This window comes from Panthera onca, chromosome A1 (assembly GCF_046562875.1).
Source record: "Panthera onca isolate mPanOnc1 chromosome A1, mPanOnc1 haplotype 2, whole genome shotgun sequence".
NCBI lineage: Eukaryota > Metazoa > Chordata > Mammalia > Carnivora > Felidae > Panthera > Panthera onca.
Window position 1 is genome coordinate 43918212 of NC_138339.1, and position 18021 is coordinate 43936232.

At 46.1% G+C, this 18021-nt stretch overlaps 2 protein-coding genes across 2 annotated transcripts in view; one reads left to right on the forward strand and one right to left on the reverse strand.

The window, feature by feature from the left end:
• The window catches only part of SLC36A1 (solute carrier family 36 member 1), a 182333-nt gene that overhangs the window by 99588 nt on the left and 64724 nt on the right, over positions 1-18021 (forward strand). The window lies entirely within an intron of this gene.
• Positions 1-18021, reverse strand: part of FAT2 (FAT atypical cadherin 2) — a 62619-nt gene that overhangs the window by 24166 nt on the left and 20432 nt on the right. The window contains exons 9-14 of the mRNA XM_078446063.2: positions 11653-15711; positions 10236-10432; positions 7690-7843; positions 5420-5653; positions 2591-2974; positions 549-763 (exon numbers count right to left, since the gene is read on the reverse strand). Coding sequence (XP_078302189.2) covers positions 549-763; positions 2591-2974; positions 5420-5653; positions 7690-7843; positions 10236-10432; positions 11653-15711 — 5243 coding nt within the window. The remainder of the gene's footprint in view (positions 1-548; positions 764-2590; positions 2975-5419; positions 5654-7689; positions 7844-10235; positions 10433-11652; positions 15712-18021) is intronic.

An 18021-nucleotide genomic window follows, 5' to 3' on the forward strand; every position in this document is an offset into this window, starting at 1 on the left:
ACATGAGCCCAGAATGTATGAAAGTGCGGAGGCTGTTTGGGGAAAGGCACATCTTCCTCGGTGGTTGGAGCATAGGATACATGTCAGAGAGTAGAAGGAGATAAGACCAGAAGGCAGAATAAGGAGAGGTCATGGTCAACTTTGAATATGGGCAGTTTGTTTTCACTCTATATAGTAGGGAGCAAGTACATGTTTGAATGCAAAGAAGTGTTATTTGGTGCCCCTCCCCCCCCCCCCCCCCCCCCCACTGAGTCTCCACATCACACACTGTCACCAGGTCCTTCCCAGACCTTGGCACCTCTGGACAGAGACCCCCTCTAAGGCCTCTCCCATGCCCCGCTCTATCAATACATGATCTAGACCTTATCAAACATGGCCCTGAGACCCTCTGTCATGAGAAACAGTTTGGCCAAGTGGCTGCAAGTCAGAATCAAGTCTATAGTATACAAACTGATTAACTAACCCATGCTCATAGACATCTGGGGGAGGAGGCGATAAGAACCCACCCAAGTCCATGCCTCCCAAAGGGCAAAGCTGCAGATCCTTACTGTGAGCATGACATGACCCACGGCAGCGTTCTCCAAGACGCTTGTGGTGTACAGATCCTGGAGGAATCTGGGCCGGTGTTCGTTGACATCAGTGATGTTGACCACGATTGTAGTCATGTCACTGAGGGAGGAAGAGCCTTTCCGGCTGCACTCTACGGATAGGAAGAACTTGGGGCTTGTCTCAAAGTCCAGGCTCCTGTTGACATACAGGATCCCTGAAGAAACAAGAGATAATGGGAGCAATGAAGCACTTGGGGCCACAAAGGCAGAGGGCTGAGGGGTCTTGAGCTGAACCCCACGAGAGGCAGCTCAATAGGGTTGGGAGAAACAGATCTCCTCCTTCCTGTCCTCCATCATCTCTTCCTTCCTCTCTTACATCACCATCTTTGTTTTCTATTTCCCCATTACCCTCCTTTCCTCTTCCCTTTCATCTCCTCTCACTTCCCTTATTGTCATTCTCAGCAGCACTGTTTCCCTCATTTATTTTTGTAATATTTCACTGAAATTTCACTTAAATCTGTAATACTGAATCTCTCTCATGTAGATCTGTAATAACTCTGTAGAGCAGGAAGAACTTGTGGTTCCCATTTTCTAGGTGAGCCAACTGATGCCCTCGAGGTAAATGAGCTGCCCAAGTTCGCCCGGCTAATAAATGACAGAACTTAGTTTTCAAAGACTTTTATAATACTCCAAGTTGCTCAACGAACTGCTAGGATGTAGATTTATTTCTCTGACAGTTGGAAAAGAAGAAGGATGTATCCAGCTGTTCCTGGATAACCAAATATTTAATGGTAGAAAAATCTTCTTTATAAAGAATTCTAGTTAGTAAATGAACGAGGAATGATAAGATTAGAAGGCTGCCCCTTTTCTGCCCCTAATGAAATCATATATCTAGGAAATAATCATCAATGTTTGCTAAAACCATTAGAAGGATCCATCTATAATGGATGGGTCAGGTTCACAACATGAAAGCTCATTGTCAGTCTTAACCTCAGAAAAAAACCATCGGTTATCATATGCCTCCCACTATAGTGCAAAGTACAGCACAGCCTCATCTCTGAAGCACTGTTGCCACAAAATTGAGCTTGAACCTGATCAAGGTCTTTCATCCAAATGTGACTTATAAGGAATATGAGGGCTAGAGAGATATATGACATCATAAAGATACAGCGACTAGTCAATCCAAAATAGAAAAGTTCTGCCTGACACTGACCCACGTTTCATTAGTTAGACCACACGGCAAATAAAGAAGGAGAGGAAAATGTTAGAGATTAAAATAACTAACCAAATGCAATATGTGTGCATGGGGGTGGTGGTAAAGGGTAAAGATGAAATCAGACTGGCCTATGTTGACAATTACTGAAGCTAGGTGATGGGAACATGGGGTTCATTATGCTGTTCTATTTTTTTATATAGTACAGCCATTAAAAAATACTGCTCAATGACAAGGCAGCTGCTTTAGGAGGTAGAGAGTATCATTGCGGGGGTGCTGTGGAAAGGGATCTGACCTGGGCAGCCTCTGAGGCCCCTCCACGAGGTTCTGTGCGTCTGACTTAGACTTTTCTGCGGCCAGGAAGAAAGAAGAGACTGTTCCCCAGTTCTCTCTTCATAAGAATAAGGGGAGAGGGGTTAGTGCTGGGATATTTGGGGAGGGCTAGAGGTGGGAAGCAGGTGGCCCTGCCCTGGGCTGCTTATGCCCCAGATTCCAGCAAGTGCTTCATGCCTCTGCAGCCGAAGACAGAGAGTGGCCTCAGCCTCCAGAAGGTGGCCCTGAGCTGGGAGCATGAAGCTACAAACTGTGGGAGAAGACTGGGTCGCCAAGGGTCCTGGGTGGGGATGCGGAGGAATAAAGGGGGTCCCCAGATAGGCTGGCCCCAGGGTAAAGGAAGGAACATGGGACCTGGAGAGATGCACAGAACCAAAGGAGTTCTGCCCTGGGAGGGTCTGCAGAGGACACCCCCCATATGTGAAGCCAGTGCTCCCCAAGACCCTGTGTGTGTAAGTGCATGTAGGGGATGAGGCTACCTCAGGTGCTCGCTCACCTGTGCGGGCATCCAGGCGGAACCTCCCCTGCTCGTTCCCACTGACCACACGGTAGCCAGTCTTCTCGGTGCCGGGGCGAGTGAGGGTGGCCAGCCGCAGCACCTCCGTGCCAAGCTGGGCGTCCTCGGGCACCTGCACGCTGTGCTCAGTGCTCAGGAACACAGGCAGGTAATCATCGAGGCCTACCACTGACACGGTGACTGTGCCCAGTGTGGACAGCGGTATCGGGGAGCCCAGGTCAGAGGCACGGACGGTGAGCTCCAGTGCTTCCTGTGGCTTGACCCGTAGCGGCTTCTCCAGCCGAATCACACCCGTGGTGGCCTCGATGGAAAAATGGCCTTCGGCAGAGTCCGTCAGAGAGTAAACCACTTGGGCATTGGCACCTGTTGGGGAGACCAAGGGCATGGTTCCTTCTGGCCCTGCTTGCAGTGAAATTTCTAGCCACAGGAGGGCCTGAAGAGGAGGGTCCCCATAAGAGCTAACCTGCTCAGGCTGTGTTAAGAGTGAGAACCTCTCTATTGGGGCACCTGGGTGGCTCAATTGGTTAAGCAGACGTCTGACTTCAGCTCAGGTCATGATCTCGTGGTTCACGAATTCGAGCCCTGCATCGGGGCTGTGTGCTGACAGCTCAGAGCCTGGGGCCTGCTTTCGATTCTGTGTCTCCCTCATTCTCTCTGTCCCTCCCCCACTCATGCTCTGTCTCTCTGTCTCTGTCTCTGTCTCTCTCTCAAAAATAAATAGAAACATTAAAAAAAAAAAAAAAGAGTGAGAACTTCTCTGTAGGGGATTCTTCACCAGGGGCTTCAAGTCCTCATAGAAAGGTTCTGGAGGGTAGGACATCTGCAAACCCATGAAATTATCTGTAAATGTTTATGCGGGGTTAGAGTCTAACATCAGCTCATAAAGTGAAAATTGTACAGGGTCAAAACCATCTATGTTGAGTTGCTCGGTTGTGATAGAACAATTCCGTATCTTGGTTATGGTGGTGGTTACATGAAACTGTATGTGGAATGATATGGAATAGAACCATACACACAAAAACGTGTGCTCACATGCACACATTCAAATGAGTGCATATAGAAACTGGTAAAATCTGAATAAGGAGTAAAGTCCAGTTACCAGTAATGTCCCAGTCCCAATTTCCTGCTACAGCTAAAATGCCACCACTGGGGGAAGCTGGGGGAACCGTGCAGGGACCTCCCAGTACTATTTTTGCAGCTTCCTAGGTGTCTATAATTATGTCTGAATAAAACACTAAGGAGACACACATCTCCATGGGTATGGAAAGTTCTTAGTAAATCAAAACACACAGTGTTTCTCCAGCTTTGGCTCCGATTCTGTTATTTTCTTTGGTTGTGTACTAGCTGAAGCAGTCGGCTTGTGTAGGGGCTGACGTGCAGGAAGAAGAGCGAAGGCTCAGCTACAAGATCCTCACCCAATGGGAGGAGTGCATCCCTGAGCCTGAGGGTCTCATATCTCACACACATATGGGGACACACACCCTTTCGGTTGAATGACGGCAGAAACTGCCTATTAGAATAGTTGGATTTACACAAATTAAATGTGCGTGCCATGGAACTCCCCCATATATACATTTTTCTAGAGAGAGGGAGCTTCTGGTCAGGCCACATTTGGAATATCTGGGTGGAATATTTGGATTAGAATAATAACAGTTTTGAAGGGTTAATGGTAAACTGGTATAACGCCACGGGATGTGTCCTAGAAAGAAGGCATGATCGGAAGCATGTAATTGAAGGAACTAGGTCTCCTTCATCCAGGAAGGAAAGCTTGGGGCTGGAGCAGGTAATCACCACCTCCCGGCCTCAGAAAGGCTGTCGTGGGCGAGGGTCTAGATCTGTGTGGCTACAGAAGGCAGGACCAGGAACGACAGGTGTCAACTCAAAATAGGTAGCACTTGATAATTATCTGAGGTACCATGGAAGGTCAGTAGGTAGCTGCTAGGAAGTAGGGAGGTACCTTGAAAGTCAGGCGAGTAGTTGCCTAGGAAGTAGGGAGCTTCCTGTCCCAGGAAGTGTCCAAGTACTAGGTAATTGAGCACTGTTTGGGCCTGGTAGCCATTAGATGACTTTGCTCTATTTGCCCTCTCTTGAACTCCTAGATCCCCTTAAAATCTTCCATCTCCTTCAATGCCTGTCTAAAACTTAAGAAAATTGGGCATATGCACTGTGTGTATACATATATATATATATGTATATATACATATATACATACACACACACACACACACACACTACTTTATGATGGCAGAAGTTATAATTGGTACAATATGGAACAAATACTCATGCATGAATCAAACTTGCCTTGTAAATTAAAAAAAAAAGAATTAACCTTAATGCAAATAATGTCATTAAAGTTAAGATGTAAAATATTGAAAATGATTTCACTTTATCATATAGAAAATTGATCAAAGAATTTAATAGGCTTAATAGAGTTTGTGCCCCAAATTCCTTTCTTGTGGCAAATTCGTTGGAGTTGAATAATTCCGATTCGTATATTTCAGATTAGATGTTTGTATTTAAAGTGTCCTTGAGGTTAAATGGCAGCATTGAAAGGGCTCAGGTCTAAGTGCCAGTGACAAACAATGAGGCTGAAATGCCCTGTACTGGCCTCAAAACATTGCCCAAATCTTTTGTCACATAGCACTTAGGTTTGCGGTGTTGTGGACATTTTCCTCTTGTAAGTGTTCGCAGACTCAGCAAGGAGGCAGAGTCCTTGCTAGGCCCCAGAGCAACACACAGAGAGCCAAACCCTCATCCCATCCCAGGTGACCCCATGAGCAAAGAGCCTCCAATCATTCTCCTCCTCACCTTGGTCGGGATCCCGGGCCAATACCACAGCCACGGGGGTCTTCACCGTGGTGTTGTCGAAGACAGCCACAGCACAGTGGCTGGGGAAGAAACGGGGGGCATTGTCATTCACATCCTCCACGTAGAGGGTCACATCTGCCTGACACGACTGGCCGCCTCCATCCGTCGCCTTGGCAACAAGGCTGTACGTATCCTTCTTCTCTCGGTCTAGGGCTGTAAGGGTGGTCAGCTCCCCTGGCCAGAGAAACGACAGCCAGTGAGCTTTCTCTGGGGGACATGCCTCCAGCACATGCCTTCTAGGTATCTACGCAAGGCAACCACAGGGACATAGAGTTTTGTCACTCTGTGACAAAAAGGGGTCAGAAAAGGGAGTATATACAGTTAGGAAAGAAGCTCAGCCCCACACCTGCCTGCTTCCCTAATTCTCCCAAACACATCACCAATTTCAGATTCTCACCAATGAGCTACAAAGAGGCACAACATTTTTAAAGGGCGACTAGACAATTTCTAACAACACATAAAATGTGTTTATCCTTTGGCGCGCCTGGGTGGCTCAGCCAGTAAAGCGTCCGACTTCGGCTCAGGTCATGATCTCACAGATCTCACAGATGGTGAGTTCAAGCCCCCTCGGTGCTGACAGCTCAGAGCCTGGAGCCTGCTTCAGATTCTGTGTCTCCCCCTCTCTCTGCCCCTTTCCCTGCTCGTGCTGTTTCTGTCTCTCAAAAATAAAATAAACATTAAAAAAAAAGTATCCTTTGGCCCACTATTTCACATCTAAGAATATATCCTATGGAATAATCAACCCAAGGATAAAAATGTATGTATAAAGATATTCTCTGTAGCACTGTTTATAATAGCAACATACTGAAAATATCCTGTATGTCTTTCAAAAAGGGACTGGTTAGATATATTATGAATTAGCCATACAGTAAAATACTGTGCGACCCAAAAGGAATTATGATAGAGTTTTATGTAATGCCTTGTTAATACCTCCAAGATGTTGCTATGTGAAAAAAAGCAAGTCACAAAATAGTATTCTAGAGTGCTTCTCTTTGGGGGGGGGTTGATTATTATACAGACTTTCCAGTTTCTGCATAATACACGCCCACGGTGTTTGGATTTTTGTACAATGAGCATGTATTATTTCCATATTTAGAAAAAAACACCCCGTTTTTTTAAGACCCCACCAATCATCCTGCAGCTGAACAAACAGCCCCAGAGAGAGATTAGGTAACCTGCCTGGGGTGACTCAGCACGCCCATGCTGGAATGAGAAAGGACAAGGTTGTCTCCTATTTATCCAGACAGCTTCCTGGGACACCACTCTCACCTGCCACCTCCCTGCTCAGGAATCTCCAAGCCATCCTTTGAGCTCTTGGTTTCAAGCCAAGTGTCAGCAGCTGGCCGTCTGTGGCCTGGGCCTTCTGTGCTGCCCATGCCCACACCTTCCCCCATCGCAGCTGGATGGGGATCCCACTGTGCGGCTGTTTTTCCAAAGGAAGCAGACCCCATCCTGTCTTCTCCATCAGACTCTCACAGCCCATCCTCTCCCAGGCATTGGTGGTCTACCCTGCAGGGCTCTCTGCTTCTAGCTCTGGGCTTTGTCCTCTAATAATAATGACAATGTCAACTGCATCCACTGAACTCGTACTACGTGCCTGACCTGGGCTAGACTTCTATAGACTTTCTCTCTTGGGATTTTCTACAATAATATTTTGAGGTCTGCAACATACACGTCTTGAGATCATGTCCTTGACCATGAAGCTCACCTGCCTAAATCCTCTGATGGCTCTAAAGGTGGAGTTTGTGCCCCCCCCCCCACCCCTACCCTTGGCCTATCTCCTCCCCTCTGTGCACTAGTTTCTGGCCTTGCATCAGGACCTCAGATGAATGTGCTCTCTCCTAAAACAAGGTCCTTGTCTAAATTCTCCTTGAGTGTCCATCCCTACTACTCCCTTAACTCTGCCCCCAGGGCTCTCTCCCTGCTCCCGTCAAACCTTCCCTTAGCATCTTGCGTTTTTTCGTAACTCGGCACGTTCAAACCACTGATCTGATGACTGCTTTTCCCATAAGACCCAGAGCCCGTCCGTCTATTGATTATGTCCCACCATCTAGTGCAATACTTGGCACATAGTACCAATATGTTTGCTGAGCGAATGGATGGATGGACAAGTGAATTCTTGCTTCTTCTCCAAGGAGCCTAGCATGGCACTTGTCACTGGTATTCACTAAGTAAGTTCTTGGCTGGATCCCGCAGCTCAGGAAACCCACCTGTGTGAGGATCCAGCTTAAATTCATCTGCTCCAGGACCATGCAGAGAATATGTGATCTGAGCGTTGGTTTCGGAGTCCAAGTCTGTTGCAGAGACTTTCAAAATGAAGTGTCCTGGAGATATATCTTCACTGACTTTGCCAGTATAGAGAAGCTGGAGATGGAACACAAAGAGGAAGATTGTGGGAGATACACCTGACTGAGAGAGAGGCAGAATGACAGAGAGGGAGAGAGAAGCAGAGAGAGAGAGAGGTCAGAGAGCAAGATGGGGAGAGGGGAAGAGAGGGAAGCAGGGCGTGGTTAAAACAGAATAAGGTGAAACTGCAAGGAAAACGGAGATTGCAAACAAGGAGCAGGATGGCAAGAGGACTAGTCAGAAAAGAAAGAGCATGAATGGGGAACGAGAGAGAAGATCCACCATCAAAAGCCCACACTCAGAGCTAGAAGGACTTGCTTCCACCTACTCCACACGGGTCCTTTGAGGCTTCTGGAGGAGGTTGGTGAGATGAGCCTGATGTGAGGCATTCTGGAAGGTGTCAGGTCAAGCCACTCCCTCCAGGCCAGGCATCCTGGTCTCTGTGGTGAGGCCATGCTGTCAGGCTCACCTGCCTACACCCCAAGACAGACCCTTGGCTGTTTGAGTCAGGTCTGGACCCTGAGAGCCCCCAGGGCCTGCCCCCATCCTCCCTTCACTGCAGGTACCTTCATAGCAGGGGATATGGCACAGGGGAGAGGCTGGAGCTCTCCAGAAGCCCAATGTTCCTCTACCTGCTGGCTCTGGGCACAGGTTCCAGGCAAACTGGTTTCCCCCACTGCAGTGTGTGGGTGAGCGTGAGACCCTGCTCTGGGTGGAGGCTTTGGGCCTGAGTGGGCTGTATAGAGATGGCCACCCAGACCTCTTTTCTCTGACTCTAGTGATGCAGTTGACCACCTCTGGGAAGGCCAGGGCGAGCTTGGTCCTGGCCTCTCCCAGCATGGGGAGGATGCAGGCTGGTTGCAAGGATAGTTAAGGGGAAAGAGGAAGAAAGTATGGCCACCATCCTCCCCAAGAAAGGCTGCCCTTCTGAGACCCAAAAGGTGGTCATCTTGGATCCCACAAAGGCATTTTCCATTTCCATTTCCATTTCCAACCTGATAATATAGGTTGTCTTTTTCTACTATGATTTTCTGTAGTTGGTGTGTAGAAGACAGAGGAAGAAAAGGTGATGGGATATATGTATTTTTTGTGTTATAAGGTATGTGTTGCATCAATGTGTGCAAATAAGTGAAGTGCATATATATATGCAATGCACATGTAAGTATGTTTGTGTGAGTTATATATGTGTATTTCCATGTCTGGATGGGTATACAGATGGATGAATGTTGTGTGTATGCAGGTATATGCTTATGTATCTGTGTGCATATAAGTATGGGTATTTGCATGTATACGTAGAGTTGTAGACGATCCTTTGTGTGTGTGTACATGAGTGAGTATGTGTAAGTTTGTATTTATGTGTATATACTGAATGGCTGGATTTTATGTAAATTTGAATTACTGTAACTTGAAACGTTATAACAGTAAAATGTTAATAGTTTAATTCTATCTGAAAACTTTGAGGCAATGCAAATCACCAAAGTTAAGAATTATTTACTGTATTTTAAAAAATATGTTTAGGGGCACTTGGGTGGCTCAGTCGGTTGAGCGTCCGACTCCGGCTCAGGTCATGATCTCACAGTCCGTGGGTTCGAGCCCCGCGTCGGGCTCTGTGCTGACAGCTCAGAGCCGGGAGCCTGCTTCAGATTCTGTGTCTCCTTCTCTCTCTCTGCCCCTCCCCCTCTTGTGCTTTGTCTCTTTCTGTCTCCCAAAAATAAAGAAATGTAAAAAATATGTTTCAACACAAAGCTACGTGGCAATGATTACTCGCTTAGGTCCTCTAAGAACACAGTTCTCTTCCCAACATACACACACGTGCACATACACACACACCACCACCACCACCACGATTCAACGTTTGTTTTCAAGAGTAATTTAGGGTTTAATTAAGTGAAGTCCTCAGCAAAAATGCAACTGCCCTGCTTGCATGTTTGTGTATACTTACAACCTCGAGGAGGGCATCTAAGGTCTGTATTATCCATGTAGGTGTGGGGATATGTATATATGGGCATGAAAGCAGTGCGGGGTGTCTCTGGGGGCAGGTCTCTTTGGATGTAATGAGCCAAGCTAACAAGCTGAGTGGAAGAGGGGTTTCCCCCCTGGGCACAGCAGATTGTGCTTGGAGAATAAAGAAGTTACTTTACTTCTGGATGTATTTTGCAGGGAAGTAGACCTTTGTAGGGAGTATAGGGGGAAAGGTATGGACCAGGGGTTCTAAAGAACTTGGTGACATTCCTATGGCAGCAGTCGAAGGAAGGAATTGCCTAGAATGAACCCTGCCTAGGGCACTAGTCTGAGGCCAGCTGGGGAGAAGCAAGAGCTGGTCAGTGATGCCAGCCTCAGAGATAGTCCCCCGAGTCCTTCTCCTTCCTCTTCTGCCTCCACTGCCACCTCACCCTTACCCGGCCCTTACCTGTGAGCACTGTGGGCTGTTATCATTGATGTCCAGAACAAAGATCTCCACGAGGACCGAAGCCTGGAACTTGCCGTCGGAAGCTGTGATTCTGAGCAAGTACTTGGCTGTGTGCTCACGGTCCAGGGTCTTCCTCGAAAAAATCCTCCACTCATCTCCAACTTGGCTGATGCCAAACTGGCCCAGGGGGTCTCCCTCTAAAAAGATGGAACAGAGCTTCCAGGAGCTGAGGAAAAGGAATAAACCAGGCTTTGTGCCATAGGTGGCTGCCCATGTGACACTTTTTCCAGGATTTCTAGGAAAGACAAAATTTTCCTCCCTGAATAAGGGGCCCATATTTCTATTGAGTCAGTTATTTGGTTCTGGCTTCAAAGGCCTCCTATGAAATGGAATTATCACCGTGAGAAGCACCACTCTAAAATATGTGGCTGAGGGGCAAATTTCCTATTTCTTGTGCTTTGGAAGGCATTGTGGGGAAGTTAAAGGGAAGTAAATTTCAATTCTATACAAGAAATAAAGAAACACCATTTTGGGGCACCTGGGTGGCTTAGTCGGTTAAGCATCTGACTTCAGCTCAGGTCATGATCTCACAATCCGTGAGTTTGAACCCCGTGTCAGCTCTGTGCTGATAGCTCAGAGCCTGGAGCCTGCTTCGGATTCTGTGTCTCCTCTCTCTCTTCCCCTCCCCCACTCAGCTCTGTCTCTCTCTTTCTCTAAAAAATAAATAAACATTAAAAAATTCAAAACAAAAGCTCCTTTTTGGGCACTGGCTAGCTGGTTCAGCCACTGGACAGGGATTGGGGTAATTTAAGTCTGCAGTAGGTATCTATTGCTAGGGAAAGCAGCTCGTAGAGTGTGGTTTTAATGCCAGATATGACTCAGGCTTGGAGTGTGACCTTGGTTGAGTTTCTGCCCCTATCTGGGCTTTGGTTTTCCTGTGTGTGAAATGAGGGGACTGAGCTGGAATCATATCTATCAGTGTTTTCACTCCAACACTTAGGTCCTATGATTGACTTAAGCAGTCTTTCTGGTATCCACAACTTGCTCTAGGCAGAATACACTCCACAAGGACAGTCATCTGACAGCGTTTTCAGGGATCATAAGACTACTGATGCCTTCTCCATCCTCTAGAAGCTGAGAACAGTTACAAGTATCTCCCTTCTATTCTTTCTACTTCACCTAAAGTAATAAGAGATCTTCTCTGCAAAACACTTTCCAATTTACAGGGGGCTGTCTGAGCTTCTCAAATTAGATCTTACCAGCATCCTTGTGAAGTGAACGAGAATAGGCATGCCAAGTCTATAAATGGAATCTAATAAGCCACAGAGCCAGGACTTAAACCCGTGTCTTAGGGCACCTCCTACTAGACTTTTTTCAATGTACCCCAGTGCCGCCGTTCCAAGACAAGTATTCTTACCTGTAATGTAGCAGGTAACCTGTCTGTTCTGCTCAGAGACATCAGCATCCAAGGTTTTAAGAGTGGCCACGAGTTCACCAGGTTCACTGTTCTCAACCACAGATCCTCTATAGTCTTCAGAAGCAAATCGGGGAGCATTGTCATTCTCATCTGTAATGGAGACTTCAACCAGGACCTGAGAGGAGAGCTGGATGGTCCTTCCATGGTCATGGGCCACCACATAAAAGCGGTAGGTCTGGCGTGTCTCACAGTCAAGCTCCTGGAGTGTGGTGATCCAGCCAGTCTCACTGTCAATGGCAAAGAGCTCATGGATATTGCTACCAGGATCCACTGGCAGCCTGTAGCTCACCTGGCCATCATTCCCAGTGTCCTGGTCATTGGCAGTCACCTGAATGACTGAGGTCCCCACTGGCATATTCTCAGTGAGGACAGCCTTATAGGGATCAGCCTCAAAGATAGGCCTATTGTCATTGACATCCTTCACTTGGATATTGACAGAGACCAAGGAGACCAAGGGAGTGTCATTATGGGGACAATGTGCCATCAAATCAATCTGGTACCATTTGGTGGACTCATAGTCCATGGCCTTTCTCACCTTTAGAACTCCTGTGTTTCGGTCCAAGGAGAAGACACCATCCTTGTTGCTCTCTGGTGTGGTGCCCTGCACTAGACTATAGATGACTGGATCTTGAGCTGCCACTGCTTTAACAGAACCAATTTCAGACCCTTCTGGAAGATCTTCAGATGCAGAGAAAGTATACAAAGGTTCAGAAAATTTGGGCAAGGATACTTCATTAGGAACCACCTGAAGTCGTAACAGCACCAGAGAGTTCCAGTGAGGAGGCCCCCCGTCCTGGGCTTTGATTTTTAAGTCAAAGGCTCGGTTTTCCAATCCCACCAGGCTCTCTTTCACCTTGACAACACCAGTAGTTGGGTTGACTTCAATGACCTCTTCATCCAAGTCCTCCACTGAGTCCACTGAGTAGGTGACATCTGCATTCCGACCTTCATCTGCATCATAGGCCAACACCTGGATAACTGGGGAGTCTTTACTGACATTGGATTGAATGGACACTGTGTACTCAGATGCTTTAAATTGTGGAGGGTTGTCATTTTCATCCGTGAGGATGATCTTCACGGTGCAGAAGGCCACTCTTCCTCCTCCATCCTGAGCCATGACTTTAATAGCAATAACTCTTTCTGTTGAATTTTCCCGATCCAGTTTCTGCAGAGTGGTGATCTGGCCATTGGGGTTTATGGAGAACTTCTCACCTGCTAGTTTATTGATGATGGTATAATCTACAGTGCCGTAGGGACCACTATCTTTGTCTATGGCTAGCAACTCAATCACCTTGGTTCCCACCTTTGCATTTTCTGCCAATTCTGCCTCATAAACATGCTGCTGGAACTCTGGGCTGTACTTGTTGGCATTTGTAGTGTTGATATACACAGGCACAGTTGCTCGGAAGACCCCATCAGAAGCACCTACCCTCAAATTGTAAGAAGAGTCCAGGTGCTTTTTGCAAAGGTTGAACATAGAAATTATTCCTGATGAGCTGTTGATGGAGAAGTGCCTGTCCTGATTGCCAGAAAGAATCAGGTACTCCAGGCGGGAGGTATCCCTGCTGTCAGGGTCAAGAGCTTGCACTTTAAGAACCAGGTGTCCACATGTTGCCAGCTCACTGACATTGGCTTCGTACTGAGGTTGCCTGAACTCTGGGGGGTTATCATTGATGTCCGATACATTAACCACCACAAGGGTTTCACCAGTGAGTGGGGGATCTCCTCTATCCATGGCCCTGACCTTCACATGAAAGTGTTGTTGAGTTTCATAATCCAACTCTTGAACGGTGGACATCTCCCCTGTGCTCCCATTGATCTGGAAGAATTTGGAAATATCTGAGCCATCCTCTACAATCTGATAGGAGACATCACGGTTCTGCCCTGAATCCTGGTCAGAAGCCAACAGCTGGATCACAGGGGTCTGGGCAGGCAAGCCTTCTGATACTGAAGTCGTGTAGACCAATTGAGAGAAAGTGGGAGGGTTATCATTGACGTCCTCCACCAGGACTTCCACTGTGGCTTCAGAAAATGACCCCAGAGCTGTGTCTGTGGCTCTAACTGTGAACACGTGTTTGGTCTTAGACTCATAGTCCAAAGGGCCTGTTACTGTTAGAACACCAGTCTTGAAGTCAGTGGTGAACAGCATCAAGGGCTCTTCCTCCACGATGTTGTAGATGAGTCGGAGTCCCTCTGGACTTCGGGCCTGGGTGTGGAGAATTGGGGTATAGAGTGTGATATTTTCAGGCACTCTCACTTTGTAGTAAGGAGTCTGAAACAGCGGGTTGGATTTATTTCTCACGGTGACAAGTACCTCTTCCTCAGTCTGGAGGGTTGGGGTGCCTCCATCCCGAGCAATGACTTTGAGGTGATACTTATTTAAAGCTTGATAATCAAAGGGTTTCTTCAGTGATATGTCCCCAAGATAGGGGTCAATTCGAAAATATGCATAATCTTCTGCAAATGCATATGTGACAGCACCATTTACCCCCAAGTCCTGATCAGTGGCAGATACCTGACAGAGAACATCCCCTGGTTCTGTGCCATCTTGGATAACTGTGTAATAAGGTGCATGCTTAAATTCAGGGTGATTGTCATTGACATCCTCAACAGAGACCCTGACCAGAGCCTGAGCCACCCGCTGAGGGGTCCTGTTGTCCCTCAATTCCACCGCTACCGCATAAGTGTCCTGCTGTTCTCGGTCAAATGCCACACCTCTTGTCTGCAACACACCTGCTGACCTGACCATCCGAAACATATCTGTGCCATTCAGTAGGAAGTAGGAAAGCGTGTCATTCAAATGATTGCCCTGGGCACCAAGAATCACCAGTGCCTTTCTATCCTGTAAATTCTCCTTCACTGTTGCCTTATAGACGACCTGATCAAACTGCAAGCTTGTGTTAAGAGCCTGTGCCAAAGAAATTTTTACCAGTGCAGTATCTTGATATAGGCCATCAGAAGCCCTGATGGTGAGCTCCCGAGAGACTCCCAGGAAAGCAGGGTTCAACACAGATATACGGCCTGTGATGGGATGGATGGCAACAGCTTCGTCAGCATTGCCAGTTTTGATGCCATAAGTGACTTCCGAGTCATCATCGTTGGCCTGCACGATTAGGAGCTCCATACCCCGATGGATAGGCTTCACTACTGCTACTTCATATACCTGATCTGAGAACCTGGGAGGGGAGTCATTTACATCTTTGACATTGATGGTGACCTGGACAGGCCTGGGTGCAAATAAGATGGGGTTTCCTTGGTCATGGACGTAGACGCTGAATTGGAAAGAGGGCATGCTCTCATAATCCATCTCTGATATGATGACCAGCGTTCCCATGCTGGGATCAATTTTGAAAAACTTCAAAGCCTCTGGCTCCAGAATTTCATAGACCAATAAGGAATTAGCTTCTTCATCACTGTCAGAGGCACGAATCACAAGGGGGTTGTTGTTTTCGTCCACGATCATGCTGTACAATGGAGCTACTTCACTAATTTGGCCCACAAACACGGACTTGAAGAACACGGGAGCATTGTCATTTTCGTCAATGATGTACACAAGAGCCATGACATCAGTAAATGCTCCTGCCATATTGATGCCTCGGATTTTCAGCTGGTAAGATGAAATTTTCTCATGGTCCAAGTTCTTCTGGGTGGAAATGAGGCCAGAATATGAATTCATGGAGAACACACCATCCTTGTTTCCCTCTCTTAACTCATAGGTAACTTCCGAGGAGCTTGTAGCTGACACTAGGAGGACTGGGGAACCAACAGGGATTGATTCAGGGATCTCGACAAAGTACTCGGCTTTGGAAAAGATAGGGGCACTGCTATCTGATGGGTAAACATTAATGATCACTGTAGCCAGGTCATGCCACTGTGGGGAGCCTTGATCTTCTGCCTTGACTGTCAGGCTATACCGGGCATGATTTGCCTGATCGAGTTTCTGGGCCAGAGTGATGATGCCTAGCAGGGCATTTATGTTGAAGAAACCCTCGCTGTTCCCTGAAACAAAAAACAAGACAAACTGAAATTTACCCCATGTTCAAGAGATACCAAGTAGGCTTTCTAGATCAGTAAAGAGGCTATCACACAAAACGTGGACAGGACAAAATCCACATCCTATGCTATCCTGGATTTAGTTATGAAATGGTATATAGGGAACACACCTATTTTATAAAATACCTTACACAAGGCACCTAGTAGCTACTCCATAAATGGCAACTTCAATGATCACTCAGTCTTTGGGTCACAACTTAAGCTACAAACCAAAGCTGTAGGTCTTGAAAGCGAAGAAAGAAACTTAGGCTTTGTAGGAAAAGAACACTCCACTCTGTATTTCGGTGGTGACTTTCATAGGAGAGACTTTTAAAAACCACCCTATCTGCTCCCCACATAGTCTATGGTGGGAAGGTCCTTGTTGGGCTTGGAGGTTGGGTGGGGAGAGACTGAACCCAGACCTTGATGCTCCTGATCGAATGCCCTTTCCACCACACCTGGATTTTCTAAATGTCAAACATTCTCACATTGCCTTTACAGTTTTTTCAATATCCAGCCACCACCTTCGCAATTTTATACCATTATTGAGTGCATATTTTCCTTTAAACGGATTTGTTTTTTTAATTTAAGATATCTTAAAAATAATTTTTTTAATGCTCATTCATTTTGGGGAGAGACAGAGAGAGACAGAGTACAAGCAGGGGAGGGGCAGAGAGAGAGACACACACACACACACACACAGAATCTGAAGCAAGCTCCAGGCTCTGAGCTGGCAGAACAGAGCCTGATGTGAGGCCCGAACGCATGAACCATGAGGTCCTGACCTGAGCCAAAGTCAGATGCTTAACTGACTAAGCCGCCCAGGTGCCCCTAAATTTAAAATAACTTAATAGGCAACTTTTGTATCACTACTTTAAAAAAGAAAATCCTTATTGCTTGCCATACATCAGAGGCTACCACAAAAACAAGTCAGTGGAAAAAAACATTTGGATAAAATACCTGGGTAAAATCTGGATAAAACCTATTGCTTGCTAAAGGATGTGAGCCTGAGATCTATCCTCTTTCTTTTGTAAAACTAAGAGTAGCAAGTGTTAGAGAAGAATGAGAGATTCGAGTACCCAGTGAAGCCTTTGTCTTTGACTAACCAGGAAGCCCCCCGTGAACATCAAGGGGACGTATTTTCTCCATATCTGATTGCCTATCTTTTATAGGCCTTTTAAAATTTAATATGTAGGGGCTTCTGGGTGGCTCAATTAAGCATCTGACTTCGGCTCAGCTCATGATCTCACGGTTCATGAGTTTGAGCCCCGCTTTGGGCTCTGTGCTGACAGCTCAGAGCCTGGAGCCTGCTTCAGATCCTGTGTCTCCCTCTCTCTCTGCACCTCCCCCACTTGTGCTCTGTCTCTCTTCCTCTCAAAAATAAACATTAAAAAATTGTAAAAAACAATAAAATTTAATATTTATTTTGATAAATGCATAATAACATTTCAAATTTAAGTTTTGAGGAAAGTTCTGGTTATACAACATTATATGATTCCCAAAAAATAATGTTGAAAATATAATTAATTATATTTCCCCCCAAAATAGTGTCTCAAAGTTATTGCAGTTTTTAAAATCTGACTTTATTTAGACAACAACCCCTTCCTCCCTCCCTCCTGCTTGCTCTTTCTTTCTTTCTTTCTTTCTTTCTTTCATTTATGGTAAGAACAGATAACATGAGCTCTACCTCTTAGCAAATGTTTAAGGGTATATAGCACTGTATTGTTAACTAAAAGCACAATGTCACATAGCAGATCTCCAGAATTTCAACTTGCATAATGGATACTTCCCTCTCCCTAGTTTTATTGAGATGTAATTGACATATTATGTTGTACTGATTTAAGGTATACAACATAATGATTTGATGTACCTTTATATTGCAAAAGGATTGCCAAAATAAGTTTAGCTAACATCTATCATCTCACACAGTCACAATTTTTTTCTTGTGATGAGAAGATTGCTTATTTAATGCCATCACTGAGTAACACCTGAATAATTTTGCTCACCTCCAGGGGTATAGGTCTTCACTCAGGGAAGACCTATACTTTACTATTCTTCTTCTGTTTATCACACAAGTGCATATTTTATTATTTCAATAGTAACCAAATAGCCAGGCTTCATCACAAAACATTCCATCTGATTCTCCCACTCATGGAAGCTATTCTCCAGCTGACTAGTGAGGTGATTTCCCAATTTGCCCTGTGATACAGACCCTGTTTCATCAAAAACAGTTTTGATAAGTAGACTGCAGTTGAAAAAGTTTTGATAAGTAGACTG